This window comes from Rattus norvegicus, chromosome 11 (genome assembly GCF_021556685.1).
Source record: "Rattus norvegicus strain SHRSP/BbbUtx chromosome 11, alternate assembly SHRSP_T2T, whole genome shotgun sequence".
Classification (NCBI taxonomy): domain Eukaryota; kingdom Metazoa; phylum Chordata; class Mammalia; order Rodentia; family Muridae; genus Rattus; species Rattus norvegicus.
In genome coordinates this window covers 69,707,641-69,725,432 of record NC_141544.1, presented here as the reverse complement: position 1 = coordinate 69,725,432, position 17,792 = coordinate 69,707,641, and the positions used below count along the sequence as shown (strand labels likewise).

The following is a 17,792-nucleotide window of genomic DNA, read 5'->3' as shown; positions in this document are numbered from 1 at the left end:
CAAGAGGACTTGCAGCATCAGCTTTTGCTGATACTGAATTCCAGCTCCCAGGGAAAAGTCTGGGCAATCCTATTGGAGAGATTGTGTGGAGAAAAAGGTCACAGAGAGCTGGACTTCTTGCTTCCACTGTTTTCTCCACTACCATGGTGCCATATTTGCGGGTGGCAAGTACCAGACACCAACAAAGTTTATAATCCTCAATTTCTTGTTACTGTACACGGTGGTGATGAACAAAATTGCCCTTTGTTCACTGTTCATCAAAGATTCTATCTTGTTCAACTTAAATTTCTCTACCTTGGTGCTAAAATCCCAATTTCCTGGTCCCTATAACATAGAGAAAATAATGCTTTAATAGGCTGTTATCTATTAGTTCTTCCAGACACCTTAATCAATCAGTTACTAGTGGTCAAAACAATGCAGCAATTTTGTTTCATAAAGTCAACCATTGCCTATTACCCTTTGTCTCTATGGGACCCTACTATTCTCACTGAAACCCGGGAGCTAAGTTCTGTAGCAATAACATTTACTACCACTTGACCTACTGAAGACAGCCATCACAGAAGACACTGTTACCCTCTCATTGACACATTTCTCAGTGCCTCAGCATGGGGAGTTGTGTCTGAACTCTCTTGAAGGCTACAACATTGGGGTTGAAACTCAGACCACATTCCAATTCCCTACTCCTTTGGATCTTACTCTCTGAATTACCCCAATTCTGGCAGTTCGCCTGACTGAATATAGGTTCCAGGTGGGTCACTTCAACCAGCAAAGAGCATAGTTAGACAACATTTGGCTTCCAGATCCTTTCATATCAGCACATTTTATCCAGTTCACTACCTTGTATATATTTTCTCTGGTCTAATACATCTCAGTGTTACTTGAGTTTGTCACTAAAAATGAGCAACATTCTGTAATTATTTTGGAGTTTAAACTATTTCCTTTTGTGCCAGACTTTGTACCTAGTCCCTCAGAACAAACCCTAACCTGCATCTTGAGAGAGTCCTAGAGGTAAGAAGCAGCTGGGGTGGGTCTTGCGCTTGTAGCGTTTTCCTATCAGTCTTCAGACACAGGCAGATAGGCAGTCCCAAGATCTCAGCTTTTCCTGAGTCCTAGTACTTGGTCCCCATACCAAGGTGCAAAGTCTTTCTTGTAACTAATCATATTTACAGATGAAGCTTATGAGCACACAAATGCTATTTAAGTTGCACTTCTGCAACCCACAAAGTTATGTTTTGACTCCAGGTCTGCTGGGAATTCTAACAAGCTGGGGAAGCATTTGAAGTTACAACAGAATCTCTGGTTTTGAGCTGAGAGCAAGACACCTAGTCTTGTCATTCCAGTTGATTCAGAAGCATCACTGCTACTATTTCTGGTTCCCAGTGGACTTCAAGTTCTTCATCCCAGTCAACTTTATATGATTAAGCATGATGACAGATCATGTCTCAGACTTATATTCCATTGCTTTAGTGAGAAAGATTGGTATTACATTAAAAGGTAATATGATCTTATCAATCACTGAATTCAATATTGAGGAGGCTAATCCCTGGGACCACCTCTGGTTCCAAATATCTTACCTGCTAGAGCCCTTTGGTAAAAAGGAACACATTTTAAAAGATTGTAGGTTAAGCCGACATTTGAGAGCCGAAATGCAAAACTACAGAAGTGCACTAAGTAACTTTCAGTTACCATTCTTGGAGCTGGGGGACCAGGAATTTGGGCTATGAGGAGGTAGACTTTCAGAGGAAGACGCCTGCAGAACTGGGACACAGGCCACCAAGGAGGTACTCCTAGCACTACTGTGGGTGCTACTGGGATCTGTTAAAGAGTCAGGGACCAACTGCCGTACAATGAAGAACGTTAACTAAAAATAAGTAGAAGGGTGGTCTCTTTTGAAGTTATCCTCCCTCTAGTGGGCCAAAGTGACAGTGGTTAAACAGTGACCTGTCAGAAACAAGCATGTTTGAGGCACGGGATTAGATCTGAAAGACCTTAATGAGTCTTAAAGTATGTGCCTCTGAATAAACTGCCTCATAATAACATTTTCTCTGTCGCTCTCTCTCTGTCTCTGTCACACACACAGACACATAGTCTTCGGACTTTTTTTTTAGTACTAAAGCATTTTTTCCTTAACACTATAGTAATTTCTAGGTTTTTAAATGGAAAATACAGTCATTGAAGAAAAGAGTCTGTATTACTGATGAAAACTCATCACTGTTACTACTTTTCCAGGATTTTCCCGGAGCATTCCACATGTATTAGTGTATAGTCTCAACACATACGTTTTCTAAGCTGTCTTTGAAAATACCTTAGGGGACTGGAAGTCAATAGTTGGGAATACTTGCTGCTCTTGCAGAGGGCCTGGGTACAGTGGCCAGCACACATACGGTGGCTCACAACCATCTGCAACTTCAGTTCCAGAGGATCCAATACCCTCTTCTCACTGCCGTGGGCATCAGGCAGCACGTAATGAGTATATATTTCTTCTATTTAATAGCACCTCAAAATTATTCTAATATGCATTTCTTGGATTACTAAGGTATGTAAGGTTTTACATATTTGATGGTCATCTGTGTCAGTGATAGTCTTTCTCTAGAGTCTACAAGTTTCCAAGTATGACTTAAAAACTTAAAGCTTCTTCCAAGTGCCCAGTTCCTAGAAGCTTCAATTCCAATATGCACTGCTCATAGAACAGAGAACACCATTTCCTTGTCTCTATTCTTCATTGACCTTGGATCTTCCTTTGTCAAAACACAGAGCTCTCACTCTTGGCTTCTCTTATCTCTTTCTATCCCTGGTCGAACTGGAGCTGGGGAGATGTTTCAGAGGGTAAAGTACTTGCTGTATAAATATAAGAAACTGAGTTCAGATCCTCATTCCCCTGTTAATTGGGATGGGGAAAGGATGACTCTGGGGACTGACCACCAAACACTGAGGTCCAGGATCAGTGGGAGAACCTAACTTAAAAGCAAAGGTGGACAGTGGCAGAGGAAGACCCTAACCACTAACCCAGCCTCCGACATGTATGCACCATACATCTCCAACTAAAAAAATGTCTTCCACAAATCCAGAAACTTGGTGTTGATTCTTTTAAGTCTGTGGTAATTTATTTCAGCCCAAATAGTAAACTAATGTACAGGCCATTTGGTAGTGCATTAAAGGGCATCTAAGTAGTTATCGAGTGAGGATAGTTGTTTAGTTAGAATTATCAAAGATAGTGGTCCCAGAGCTGAATGAGGAAGTGAGATTGTTTCAAGGAGATGGTCCAGATGAAAGAAAAATTATCTGCAAGGAACACATAGGACAGAAAGCGTCTCAGTAGGGCAAGATTACTTGCATTAAATGCAAATCTGGTAAGGGTAAAAATTCGTATAGCAGGCTCAGTTCTAATAAGTCTCACAAACATGCTGAGGTCCGAGAAAATTAACTTTTTGCGATCACGTTGCTAGTATATGGTAATGGGCAGACATAATGAAGTAACTTAGCATTCTCTAATACCCAACAACTGCTCCTCTCCACATTGTTAAAGGAACATAAGCAAGAAGGCACCAATAGCTTAGAACGAAAATCATTTATCAGCGATAAGACCCAGCAGAGCCTGGAATATTTTGTCCAAAAAAATGACGGTGATAATAGATTGTCAAGACAACCTCCGGGTTTTTTGTAATTATCGAAAGTTGGGTTATATCTAAACTATGTAGTTTTCCTTGACTACTCAAAATAAATCGTTACTACGTGACAAATGCCACATTTGATATGATCCGAGTTTTTCTTTTCAAAATATCCGAGTAAGAGCTAAGGGCTGGGCCTCACTCGAACTCATCTGTAAAATATATAGCTTCGAAGTTGCTCCAAACTAGTAAGTGCCTCAGAATGCTCTTCAAGGAACTCAAAAATAACTACTTTCTCCTTTCCCAGAGGTCCTAACCCACCGAGACTCCGCCCCAAGGCCCGGGCAGCACACCTCCGGCTCGCCCCGCCCCTCACTTCCTCCTCCCTTCCTCTCCCGCCAGGGCCGCTCTACTCGCTTTCGCCCAGCTCGGCCTTCCCAGGCCCTCCCGCGCCGCTCAAGATGGCCGCGGCCGTACGGCCAGCCGCGGAGCCGTGGAACCGCGTGAAGATCCCCCAGGCGGGGAACTGCAGCACACTGACAGTGCAGGATCCCAGCGCCACCCTGGGTGAGTGAGGCCGGCGAGGAGGTTCCGCGTGTTTCCCGGAGTCCGGGGGCCTGCGCACGTGGGACGGGGTGGGACTTCCTGAGCGCGGGGCACGCCGGGAAGGGGCGCGCCAGGCGGAAGGTCCTGCCTGAGTAGTGTGGCGTGAGGATGTGTAGGGGGTTGCTGGGTTGCTGCGTTCCACATGTGGAACCTGAAAGCACGGCTAGGCGGGACCTGGCATGTGCAGCACGTAACCCCCAAACGCTGCCTGGATCCTGTACTGTTCCCTAGGATCGGGGCTGTCACTCAAGTATCCTGCCTCGGACTTCGGGCTTGTCTTTAAAATATGGAGCTCGTTTTCTCCTTACCGGGGCGTTACCTCAGGTCTCTTGGTTCTTCAAGGGGGGAAAAACCGAGACAGTTTTTAGCAGTTTAGCTGGAGAGATGGCTCTGTGATTAAGAGCGCTGACTGCTCTTCCAGAGGTCCTGAGTTCAATTCCCAGCAACCACGTGGTGGCTCACAACCATCTGTAATGGGATCCAATTCCTCTTTTGGTGTGTCTGAAGACAGCTACAGTGTACTTATATATAAAATAAATAAATCTTAAAAACATCAATTTACTTAGAAAACAAAGGCTCCCAAAGAGATGTTGGTGGCAGCTCCGTGGGGCGTGTGTTGAGTTTTAATTTAGATTAAATGAGGTGTTTATGCATATTCATGGTATCAAGCGATTTGATTTACCCGCTCCCAAATCTTGGGCAGATGCTCGTTTGGAACGTTCTTCCCATGATCCTTTAGAAAAGCCAGTTGGATGGGCGGAACGAATTATGACCTAGCCGAAATGAAATACCAGATTTCATTGATTCTCAGGATTTACGGTAGAACGTGAGAGTATGTTCCATGTTTCCCATGGACTCAGTGCTGTGCTTCAACCTTCTCAGCCCGCCCCCCCCCCCACATAATAAAATATTAAAACCTAAATATTGTAATGAGGTGGAGGTCTTTCGAACTGTGAAGTAATACCTGAGTACCTTAGTTTTTAATACGAGAGCAGCCTACCTACAGCTTGAAGGATGTTTAATCACAAAGGGACATTCAGACCAGGAGACACAGCCACCAATATCCGCTGTAGTTTTCAGGGTTAACTCATATTTAACTTTTTGTCGCTTTTGTTTTTGAAACTGCTTATGGTCCTATAACTGTCAGCTAAGACTTTTGTTACTTTTAAAGCAGGTTTTATCCCACTCAAAAATGGGAATAAAAAATAGTACCAGCTTCTTGGCGATATAGGGAGAATAGAAAGGAAACATTTGTAACTGGATTGACAGTCAACTGACAGTGGTTGTCATTAAATAGACACATTTGGTAATTGTTAAGTACAGCCTATCAAGTCATCTCACCCCTCTTCCCATATATTGATCCTGTGCAGTTTAAAGCTCTTTCTAATTCCTCTCTAGTCACAATTTTAAAAACAAACTATTGTGGGAAATTCACCAACTCATCACTCAGGTTATTTAATTTCTCCAGATAGGAGGAACAGATTTTCACGAGAATATTTGTGTTTCCTTCCTGAGCCACCAGGTGGCACATGACACCTGCTTCACAGCTGCTCATGTTCTGATTAGGAAACATTTGTGTACCCAGTTCCATGATACAATTTCCAGTGGCCCTGGTGGTTTCCCTTTTCTGAATGTAGTTTCCCATTGATATCCATCGGGGATTGGTTCTAGGAATCCCTTCATATAAAAAACTCTGTACATGGTAGATAGTATTTGCAGTAGGACCTACAGACATCTTTCAATAGACATTAACAATATCTCTACAGTGTTTATGAAATCCTATATAATGTGACTGCTATTGAAATGGATTACAGATGGAATTTTGGGGGACTATATTCAGTGTGAGGTTGGTTGAATACACAGATGGCCCTCACAGGTAGAGGGGCTGAGTGTATTATATATTCTTATCCAAGGGGCTGGACAGATGGCTCAGTGGTTAAGACTGCTCTTCCAGAGGTCCTGAGTTCAATTCCCAGAAACTGCATAGTCGCTCACAACCATCTGAAATGGGATCTGATGCCTTCTTCTGGTGTGTCTGGAGACAGCTACAATGTACTTATAAAATAAATAAATCTTTAAAAAAAAGAAAAAAGTTGTATCCAAATACAGTTCCTTTGCCTTTGAAGGCTGTAATTGTATGCATTCTGTCTTGTTCGCCTGCAGAGAGATGGAACTTTTTTATATTGGGGTGTAAGTGTACACCAATGATACCTGTAAAGTATGACTTTAGTCATGGTAAAAGGTGGTAGAGACAGACACACGTTCATGTTTAACGAATGGTCCCTTATTGATCACCTGCTCTCATTTTCCAATGTCTCTCTTAGAACCCTTCATTTTTATAGTTGAGGCCCATTTGTATTTTGATTTCTTTAAAGCAAACAAGGCAGTGTGTTTTAGAGTGTTTCGCTTTCGGTGTAGTAGATGTAGGAATGCATGTGAGGCTCGTTTTAACTGTCTCTGCTTTAGATGTCTGCATTGCAGCTGTCATCAAAGCATGCCACCTCGTCACACGGTCACTCAAGAGCCGGACCTTAGATGCGGAAGTGGACGTGCTGTGCTCAGTTCTCTACAGCAATCACAACAGGCTGGGCCACCACAGGCAACATTTGGCCCTCAGACAGGTGAGGGGAAGCTCACATGTAGCCTGGTACTGATGAGCATGAGCTTGTGCTGCACTTACTGTTATTTATGGAAAGTTACAATTACACTTTAGCTTTTTTGGTCTTTGATTTTTCCAGAATCATTTCAAAAAAGTAATTTATAATCAAGCATATTTCAAAACTGGGTGTGGTGGTTCACGGCTTTAATCCCAGCTGTTGGAGACAGAGGCAGGTGGAGCTCTGTGAGTTTGAGACCAGTCTGGTCTATGTAGTGAGTTCCAGGACAGCCAGGACTATGTAGAGAGACCTCGTCTCAAATAAAACAAGCAAGCAAACAAACAAACAAAATGTATTTTGATTCTTTCTAGTTTAATTTTCTCTGTACAGTCTAACAGTGCCTTTGCCTGGTTCAAAAGTAAACTAATTTAAACCCTAGAATCTTAAAAAAGAAAACAGTTGTGGCTTATTATTGTGGCTTATTTTTTTGGAGTCATAATCTAATCAGGAGTACGTTGGTGTAAGTGGGTTTATGGTAAGTTGTGGTGTAGAATGCTTTCATGTACTTGTTAGAGATTAAGAAAATATCGTGACTTTTAGCTCTGGGACTCTAACATGGCAGAGGTCCTGAAGCTGGCTTCTGCATGTGCCATTCAAGTAGTCACTTTGTTACCGCTGCAAGTGCCTTAAAAACTCAGTGTGCTAGGCCCTGTGTGACAGAGCCATCTTTCCAGTATTTACTTATTTTTCAGAGTTCTCTGTTGATAGAGTGCTAGATGTACAGCTATGAGAAAGACTCGGATTCTCACTGTACAGACTCAGCTTTCTGGTTAGCTCTACCCCTACTGCTTAAGGCCCAAGGGATGACGATTCCCGTATCAAAGAGGATCGTGGTCTTTCCCTACATTTTCTCAAGATCAAACTGTTTACTAGCTTACTTGCTGACATTCTCCCCCTTCCTCCCTTCCCCTCCCCCAAAACCATATTTCACTCACTATTTTCCAAGTGTATTACTGTCTTGGACTGTCAATAACTATCTTAAAAGATGGTGTCCAGACTTAGGAATTAAAAAGCCAGCCCCAGTGAATTAAGGATTGAGCTCTGCTGAAGTAGGACCCATAAGTCTGATTTGGTTCTTAGTGGTATATATGTAGCTCTAACAAGATGACAGCACTGACCAGTACAATTCCCATCATCCTTTGACGTGTGGGTGCAGTCCAGGGAGTGCCCTGGGTGGGTGTTCCTGACACCTAGAGAATTCATACAGCATTTTGTATTCTACGTGGCTTTTTCTCCCCACCCTCCACGAGAACCTACTAACCCCTGTTCTAATAACTGGATTATGCTCGTGAGCAAAACGGACAAGTTCTATTCTCCATCGGGAGTTTATAGTATAGTTTGGAGAAAAGGGCAGGCAGTCAGTGAGTGGTATACCAACTGGTAAGAAGTGCTATAAGGAAAAGCAGAGAAGGGGGGATTGCAGTGTTAAGTAAAGCATATCCATTTTAGCATTTAGTTAAGTACTTGGTATATTATCTATCTTTATTACTAGAAGTTGGAACGTATCATATACTACGTCATTGCCTAGCATATCTTGCACATAGTAGGTGTTCAGAATAGTTGTTCTGTGACTAAGTCACCTTCATGTCTGGTGCTTATAGACTATTGAAACTGAGTTAAGAGTTTGCTTTCTTGTTTTACTAGCCTCACTGCTGTAAATCTGCTCCCTCAACAAATTATAATATTGAGACTTACATTAATGTTGGTCACTTTACAGCATCGAGCACACTTGGCATGTAGTAATCTTCTTGAATTGAGAAATGTGTTGGGTGGGTGAGATTGTTTTGGGGTGGGTCCCCTAGGCCTTAAATGGGAAGCCTTCTGTGGCATATTTCCATACCATGAAGTGCTTTGCTTTCTTTGTGTTCTTGGTGGTCTCTGTAACATTGTTATGTATACACATACTAATTTGAGCTGTCCTTCCTCCTTCAGGTAGAACAGTGCTTAAAACGATTGAAACACATGAATTTGGAGGGCTCCATTGAAGACCTGTCACAGTTGTTGTCCGCCAAGTAGGTGGTCCATTGCTCTGTCTGAGCACTCTTTGGTATTCTCTGGCATGTTGTGTTTTAGTGAGGGGAACCTGTGGACTGATGGGCGGTACTGGTGGGACACTGAATTGGGGCTCACAGTGGGTTGCAGTGAAAGAAGAGTGGAATGCTAGTGGGCGTAACCACCTCAGGCTGAATACCGCTGTAGAAACGATGTGTTTAGAGATTGACAGTCTTGTCCTTTTCTGTGTATGTCAAGTAAAACTCAGCCTGGAGCTACCGAAAACCGTGTGGTGCCCAGCCAGCCGGTGATGGAGGTGGTGCTGATGAAGGTTTTGGGAGGCTGCAAGTTGTTGCTGCGCTTGTTGGACCGCTGCTGCAAGACGTTTCTGTATCCTTGACTATGGGAATGCCTTCTTTTGAGTGGAAGCTATTTGGGTATATTGGGCTTCTGTTCAAATGCTGTGCTCTTAAAGCAGTGTAACCTGTGGGGAATCTTGACGCTTTGCCTTTGGCTCCTCTTCCAGCTATTGCTGGCATGGCTGGTGCCAAGGACTCCATGTCTCTACCTAGCATGTATTCTAAGGACCTTTAGAAATTCTTACTCTCAGACTCTGTCACAATAGGAGCTCTAGTAGAATAGATATTTTTGCTTTTAGTGTAATGTGACTTCATTGCCATGTTAGGGCTTTACTATCTTCAGAGCTTTCTTATAAGTTCTTTCTTTCATAATTGTAACCTACAAATCTTAAATTCCCTTGGTTCTGTTTTCCACCTTAAACTGAATTCTTCAGGTTGACTGTGAAGCACTTAGGGCTACGCGAGTTCATTATTTTGAACCTTGTGATGGTTGGGCTGGTGAGCAGGTTATGGTACGTTCACATTTCTGCATTTGTGTTTCATCTTTACCTGACTCAAGTTTCTTGTTAGTGTTCACACAGTCTGTTGCCTTGGGAACTGAAGGTGCAGGCTTCCCTTTCTTCCCACGATGGTTGGTTTTCACATTGTCGGCTGGGTAGTTATATCAGAGGGCTTTTCTTCTGAAACCTTCACCTTGAGACCGAGTAGCTCAGAAAGTGATTTCCTAGGACCTAGGACCTAGGAACTATAATAATATTTGATAATGATATAATAATAATAATAATAATAATAATAATAATAATTATTATTATTATTATAATGGTGGCAGTAGTAATATTGCAGTTGGCTTTTGAAAGAGCAGCTGTTCCTGGACTGACCATATCTTGGTTCTTTAACAACTGGTTGTTAATTTTAATAGAAATTAGAAACACAATTTGACCTTCCTTGTATGCTCTAGGCTTCTCTTCTGCCTGACACTCTGATGCTTTTGAGCCATATTTGGTTGATAGAAATAATACTTGCAAGATTTATAAACTAGAAAAAAAGCATTTCCTTGTGTGTGGTGTGTGTGTTTGTGCATACAGTGGTTTGATGGATAACTAGGCACAGAATTGGATCATTAGTTCTGATTTTAGCAAAACTGTCAAAACAACAGAGACAAACCCACAAGATTCTTCCTACTTTCAAATATAAACCTTGCTTCGATGTCTTAACCCAGATACCTTATTTGAATTTTCAGTCATCTTTTTGTTCTGCTTATTCTTTTTTTTTTTTTAAGATTTATTCATTTATTATATATAAGTACACTGTAGCTGTCTTCAGACACACCAGAAGAGGGCATCAGATCTCTTTAAGATGGTTGTGAGCCACCATGTGGTTGCTGGGAATTGAACTCATGACCTCTGAAAGAGCAGTCGGGTGCTCTTAACCACTGAGCCATCTCTCCAGCCCCTGCTTATTCTTTTTAATTAATAAATAAGTTAATTTTTTTAACATCCAGACTGAAGTTTGCTCTCTCTCCTCTCCTCCTTCCCACCCTCAATCCCCTATCCACTCTTCAAAAAAGGGCCAGCCTCCATGAATATCAACCAGCCATGGCGTATCAAGTTACAGTAAGACTAGGTACCTCCTCTCCTGTTAAGGCTGGAGCAGGCAACCCAGTAGGAGGAAAGGGTCCCAATAGCAGGCGACAGAGACGGGGACAGTCCCTGCTTCCACTGTTAAGTCTCAAACTCTAACATATGTGCGGAGGCCTAGGTCAGTCCCATGTAGGCTCCTGGTTGTCAGTTCAGTCTCTGAGCCCCTATGAGCCCAGGTTACTTGATTCTGTTTCATGTGGCGGCTTTGACCCCTCTGGCTCCTACCCTTCTTCCTCTATATATCTCTCCATTAGTTTATTCTGCTTATTCTTAATCAGAAGTAATAGCATTTGAATTACGAATATTTTATATATATAAAGAGCTTCTGTTTCTTCTAGGGTTCTCCATAAAGGACTCTTGCGACGGCTGATTTCCTTATATGAGCCATTGCTTGGATTGCATCAGGAGATCTCCAGGATTCAGCCCATGCCTTACTTCAAAGATTTTGCCTTTCCCTCCAACATCACTGACTTTCTAGGCTCCTCTTACCTTGATATCTTTAAGGGAAAAACCCCTGCATCTTTTGCTCCTAAAGGAGTAACTAAGCTGCTAAATAAACTGTTTTTAATGAAAGAGCAACTATCAGAGACCAATGGAGACACCTTGGATAAACTTTCCCAACCATGTGAACAAATGAAAAGCAGCCCACAGAGCAGCGTGGACCTGGGGCAGCCAGTGAAAGCGTGTAAAAGGACCCGAAAAGGTGAGCTGCTTAGACAAGCACAGACTTTTCTTTATTTCCTTTAAACTGCGTTTATCTATTTCTATCTTTTCTTTCTTAAATACATACTTATAAAATACGCCTTTGAAAGCATGATATAGTCGTGCATTGTGTAGAAATTCAGAATCTCACACTGATTACGTTTAGGGAGGTGTGAGTGTTACCAGTTCTCACAGCTCGGCTTCTGGTTCCTTCATGGTGCCCTGCTTTATTCTCTTCATTTCCTTTATAGGAACTTGGCAGGAAATGTCATGTAGTTAAGACGTTGTTGGAGGTTTGAAAGTAACATGGCTGAGTTTTTCTGTCTTTTGTTTTCTAATTCCACAGAAAAGCCATTGGGATTTGACGTGCGGGCTTTCTGCACAAGACTCCGAAACAAAGCTACTCAGGTCTGTCTGGTTAACCTCATAGCTTTTCACTTCTGCCAGGTTTAGAGGAAGCTCCTCAGTGGGGAGGGAGGTAGAGTCTGCTCTAATAAGCTTGATTGCACTCAGTTCTTGGTCTGTGCTGCTTAATGAAGAAGTTCGCTTTGTTGTTATTGCTGTATTTTATTTCTTCTTTCCTGCCATTGCTTCTTTTTTTTTAAATTTTACACTCCAGATTTTATTCCCCTCCTGGTTCAGCCCCCCGACTGTTCCACATCCCATACCTCCTCCCCACACCCCTGTCTCCACGAGGATGTCCCCACCCCACCAGATCTCTAAACTCCCAGGGGCCTCCAGTCTCTTGAGGGTTAGGTGCATCTTCCCTGACTGAACCCAGACCCAGGAGTCCTCTGCTGTATGTGTGTTGGGGGCCTCATATCTTCTGGTGTATGCTGCCTGGTTGGTGGTCCAGTCTCTGAGAGATCTCGAGGGTCCAGGTTAATTGAAAGGGCTGGTCCTCCTATAGGGTTGCCCTCCTCCTCAAGAAGCTGGCTTTTCAATGGTCCTAGTTAGTCCAGTTAGTGGGGTGTATTCAGAAGTGCTTTACTAGGCATGCCTTTGGGATCTCCAAGCAGTCTTATGGCCTGCCCTAAATACGGATGGTGAGCACTTTAAAAGCATGGGCTTTGTACTTGCTGGAACGCTCGCCCCACTCCGTATTAGCTGTGTGGTCCCTGACCTCTCTATACTTCCCTTCTCCACTCCATGCATCTCTCAGTCTGGGCTAGTACGTGTGTTAGGTGGGTCTCGTGTGTGGTAAGCATTCAACTGATGCCAGATGTTAGTGGCAGTCATTGGTCTTGTCTCCCTCCTCATTTGTCATGAGGCATCAATCCTTTTGGGAGTTCAAGCTTTACACGATACCTTATATTAGCGTCAGAAAATGGTTCTGGACTTCATGACTAAGTACATCAGTGTCACCTGTCACCCAGTAACCGCTTGACTTTTGTTACCATTGTCTGGTTTCCTTTTATTTACAAACTCTTACTTCTAAGAACCCGCAGTTCTTTATTGAACTTTTAAACACAGATGGCAGTTCGCATTTTTATCTTGCTCAACTCATAAATTCAGAAGGAGGAAAAAATTCTTTAGCAGATCCTTTAAGCCCCTGACGATATCTTAAATGCTTTAGCATTAACCACTAATCCTCAGAAAAACTCTGTAAGAGAAACTCTTGACTTACTGCTTTCATATTTCAAGAGGGGAAACTGAGGCAGAATTTGAAAAAAAAAACTTTAAAAGGGCTGGGGATAAAGGCCACTCGCCAAGTATTTACAAGGGCCTAAGTTCAGTCTTCAGTAAAGAAAATAAAGTAAAAAATAAAAATGACCTCCCTGATAAACAAAGAAGAAAACAAGGGAGGATATCATTGTGGAAGACTTGGGATTTCCCCCATCATTAGACTTTGACAAACCGTTTAATCGGTTTTAGTGTGTGGGTAGATGTGTTACATATGTGTGTATCTATCTTGGGTTTTCTGTGTACACTTCACTAAAGGGCAGATAGGACTTGCCTCGGTAGAAGGGTAAAAAGGGAAGTGTTAGGAGAATGGATAAAAGAAAAGGTTGATGGATTATAAGTGTCCTTAAAAATTATTTTAACTTTTTAATGGCCCAGCTTTTCAAAACTGTTTTCCTTTATTTAAAAGTCACTACTACTGTTTTCAATATCTTTTTTCTCTTCTTTTTACACTTCAGGAGACCAGCCAACAGTTTAAATATTCCCAATCCAAACCGAAGACAACCAAACTTTCCTCTCAGAAATTGAGAACTCACTGGGCTAATGATACTGTGCAAAGAATCCGAATGACCAAGACATTCACCCAACTTTCTGAAGAAATCCAAATGGCAATTGCGTGGTCCCGGAGCAAAAAGCTCAAGGCTCAGGCCATCTATCTGGGCAACAAACTTCTTAAGACTAATAGGCTTAGACATGTGGAATCTCAAGGTTACAGGTAATTACATTAGAAAAATTCCTTTCCCATTTCAGTGAGGAAGTGTACGCATGTGCATTACCTACCTTGTTTAAAATCTCCCAGCTCTTGAGGTGCTAGAACAAGACAAGTACAGTTTCATGTGTTGCTAACGTTATCTGGGCAGTTGTGTCAGGAGAAAGTGACAGTTGTTTGGAATCCTTACACCATGTCATTCCCACTGGCTCATTTCAGAAAGCCTTAGATTACCTCTGGTGTTCAAAACCTGGTGCTGACAGCATGGGGCAGCCTTAGTCCTCAGGAGCTCTGTTCTTGTGGGCGGTGGCCTTCTGTAGATACGGCAGCAGCACAGCCGGCTGAGGATGTGAGGGAAGTGTGTCTGCCTGTGAGGCCCACACAGGCTGCAGGAACAGTCGCTTAGCCCCTCACATTGAGAGATTCAGTTTATTGTGGGTCTTACAAAGATAGAACAGTTTAGGGTTGTGAGGAAACAGATCATGATGATGAACAGTTAGCAAGAGGGGTAACAAACAGGTCTGTTGATTAAGTGGTAGTCTCTACTTCCCAAAATATGTTGACTATATTGCCCTATTGCTGTTTCAGTAATACATCTTTTTTCCTATGGAACACTTTGTAAAACATTAGAGTTCACAGTATTCTGGAAGGTGGGCAGCATTGTTCCATTCATACATGGAGAGATGGTTTTCAGTATTCTGGAAGGTGGGCAGCATTGTTCCATTCATACATGGAGAGATGGTTTTCAGTATTCTGGAAGGTGGGCAGCATTGTTCCCATTCATACATGGAGACATGGTTTTGTTCAAGCTGTTGGCCCTGGAGAGCTAGGACTTATTTCAGGTCCTCCCATTATTATTTTTGTTTCAACTCAGAGATGCACCCACATTTTACTCAATGCAAAGTCAGTGCTTCTAGTCATGGCTGGGAAATCGGGGTCCTAAATTGCTTATTAATATATATTAATATATAATTTTATTTCTTTAAAGTAAGAGCAGAGGGACTTGGCTTAGGCACATAGACCTATATTAATCTTTACCAACAGTTATGAGGTGCGAGGCAAATGCCAAACGTATGAGGTAAGTTCTGACTGCAGGGGATACAGAACAACTCCCAGGACACCTCACAGGGGTCAGTTTGTCTTTGCTAGATGACCCCTCGTTATTTTCATTCCTTCCCCCTGTTCGTTTCCTGCTACAACATGAGCTTAGCCAGAAGTGGATTCTGACACACCACAGAGCTTTTAATTTGTGATATTTTGCCATTTCCACTCTTGTTTACCTAGAAACAGATTATCAGCACGAGGGAAAGGCTATGGCTCTTAAGTGTGAACAAGGTCACACCAGATGTGTCCTTGCTAGGCAGTCATGAGAGTTACTTTAGGGCAAAATGGAGGCACATCTGCCTGTATCCTGAATCAGAGAGGGAATCTGAAAAAATGCTCTTAGGTTGAAACTCCCATTTCCTTACATATATACAGGCCTAGGACTTGTAATAAATTGTGTACTCTTCTGTTGACAGTTGGTGGAGACAGTTAAAAGTGCTTGAGAACTTTTTAGTATCATAATAAGTTGAGATTTCTCTCTTTTGTTCTTTAGTTTGCCGAAGAAGCTTCAGTGCATGAAAACATCTCTTTGCAAGGGCCTTCTCCGAGGCTTCAGTGTCAGCACTTCAAAGCACCCTCCCAGACAAAGAAGATCAAAGTATAAAGTTTTATCAAGACAAAGGAAACCACAGAGAAAGTTACAGTCAACTCTTATAAAGGAAACCCAGCAGGTCCCTGAAGGGACTCTGAAAACCACTAGGGACAGCAGTGCTAAGAAGAGATGCTCTGGTGGGACAGTTCAGAGGTCAGATGTCTGTCTGAATGGAGAGCAGGTCTTGAGCAAACTTGCAAAGCCTGACCTAAAAGCTAAGAAGATGGGGGTCCATGGGAATCTGAGAGGGGGCGGTGGAAGTGAAACCGGCCTGCGGACGAAGAGACAGGTGCACATGCACAGTGCGCCAGGCACCGCTCAAGAGGCAGATGACATTGATGATATTTTTGCTTTGATGGGAGTTTAGATGTACTTAGGTGAAACTTCTGAGCAGTTAACAAGCTGGTCCAGTGTTCTGCTGTTTTAAGGGGTATTGCTAAGATCTGGAAACACTGCTTAGGCTGAGAGCTGCGTCTGTGCAGTATTCCAGTGTGTGCATTCCAATTCAATAAACATTGACAGCAGCGTTGTGTAAGTTAATCAGATGGTGAGTATTTGGCTTTGACTGTGCAAGGTGGTAAATATGATGAATGGCCTGCCCCTGGGGAACGCACCCTTCATGACTGAAACAAGTAGGTTTCTCAATATCAGATGACTTTATGATCTACTATGGCATTAAAATCTGGAATTATTTCACAAAATCTTATGTATCTGAAGGTAAACAGAACAAGGTTGGCATAGCAGAGAAACATCATGTTTTTAAGGTTTTTACATTTTGTGCATGGGTACGTACTTATGTGTGGATATCAGACAGTAACATACATGAATATGGGTATCGGAGGGTAACTTCTGAGAGTTGGTTCTGTTCTTTTACCTCTGGGTCCAAGGGGTGGTGTCCTAGTTAGTGTTTTGCTGCTGTGAACAGACACCATGACCAAGGCAAGTCTTATAAAGGACAACATTTAATTGGGGCTGGCTTACAGGTTCAGAGGTTCAGTCCATTATCATCAAGGTAGAAGCATGGCAGCATCCAGGCAGGCATGGTGCAGGAGGAGCTGAGAGTTCTGTATCTTGTTCCGAAAGCAAACAGAAGACTGGCTTCTAGGCATCTAGGAGGAAGGGCTTAAAGCTCACACCCACAGTGACACATCCACTCCAACAAGACCACACTTAATAATAGTGTCGCTCCTTGGGCCAAGCATATTCAAGCCATCACAGGTGGAATTCAGACTGTCAGGCATAGCATCATGTGTTTACCCATGGGCTGAGCCATCTCACCTGCCCAGGTCATCCTTCTGAATAACATGTGAGTGTATGCTATGTTGTTAAAATGAATTATCAAAAGTTTTTCCATTACTCAAATGGTTAAAACCATTATTTAATCTTCATTTTGTCACTGTTACTCCTAAGGGGGTATATGAGAAGACTTTTGGTGTTTTCCTTTTTATTGTTCCTATGAAGCACAGCAAAAACGTAGCTAAGTAAGTGTTTGCCAGGAATAAGGCCAGTCATGAATTTGTCACCTGCTATCAATGCCATCACCTGATTATTTGTACATAGTGTACAACTGACTGCTCCTGGAAGTGAGTCCTGAATTACAAAGTGAGCTGCTCTACCCATGAGAAAAGGTATTGTAGCCATGGAAAATCTGCTTGGCCCTGCAGGCCAGAAATGGACAGAGGGGTAAGCTTAGGAGAAATCATGAGTCCTCCCCTTGCCCTCTCCTACAGCCTTTGTTTCAAAGGCATGAGGGTGTGAGTGGTAGGTGTGAATCTGGATTTGCACACTCACTTCAACTAGAACACAGCTGCTTTCTGCTATGAAACTTTGACCACACGTATGAGGCTCAAGAAAGCTACAAGGTTGAATATTTCTGATTTTGGGAGTCTTGGACTTGGGTTGTTCCACTATTAAAGTCTGCAAACAGCCACTTCCAGTTCCCAGTTTCTCAGATAAGGGCTGAAATGAGCATTAGGTGTTCCAGTTATAAGTGCAGTGTATGAGAATTTGTGTCCTTGCAAATCCTCTCGACACTGCTGTTGACCCCAATTGAGTAGGGCTGGACCTTGCCTTCTGCTCTGGGTCATGTTGTCCTGGTTTCTAGTCTTTTTAGAATGTGTGATCTGTGTGTACAGTGTAT

At 42.7% G+C, this 17,792-nt stretch overlaps 1 protein-coding gene across 2 annotated transcripts; it reads left to right on the top strand.

Moving 5' to 3' along the window:
• The first annotated feature begins 4,026 nt into the window (after nucleotides 1-4,026).
• On the top strand, nucleotides 4,027-16,192 carry Rmp64 (ribonuclease MRP subunit p64). Of its 2 annotated transcripts, none has more exons than NM_001009678.1 (9): nucleotides 4,027-4,175; nucleotides 6,681-6,835; nucleotides 8,804-8,883; nucleotides 9,122-9,253; nucleotides 9,657-9,734; nucleotides 11,201-11,565; nucleotides 11,911-11,972; nucleotides 13,706-13,962; nucleotides 15,554-16,192. In NM_001009678.1, the coding sequence occupies exons 1-9, from the start codon at nucleotides 4,070-4,072 to the stop codon at nucleotides 16,017-16,019; spliced, it is 1,701 nt and encodes a 566-aa protein (NP_001009678.1). In that variant the 5' UTR covers nucleotides 4,027-4,069; the 3' UTR covers nucleotides 16,020-16,192. The 2 variants fall into 2 exon arrangements, with proteins under 2 accessions (NP_001009678.1, XP_087432374.1); XM_087576248.1 differs by lacking the exon at nucleotides 4,027-4,175 and adding an exon at nucleotides 4,309-4,464.
• Nucleotides 16,193-17,792: the final 1,600 nt, after the last annotated feature.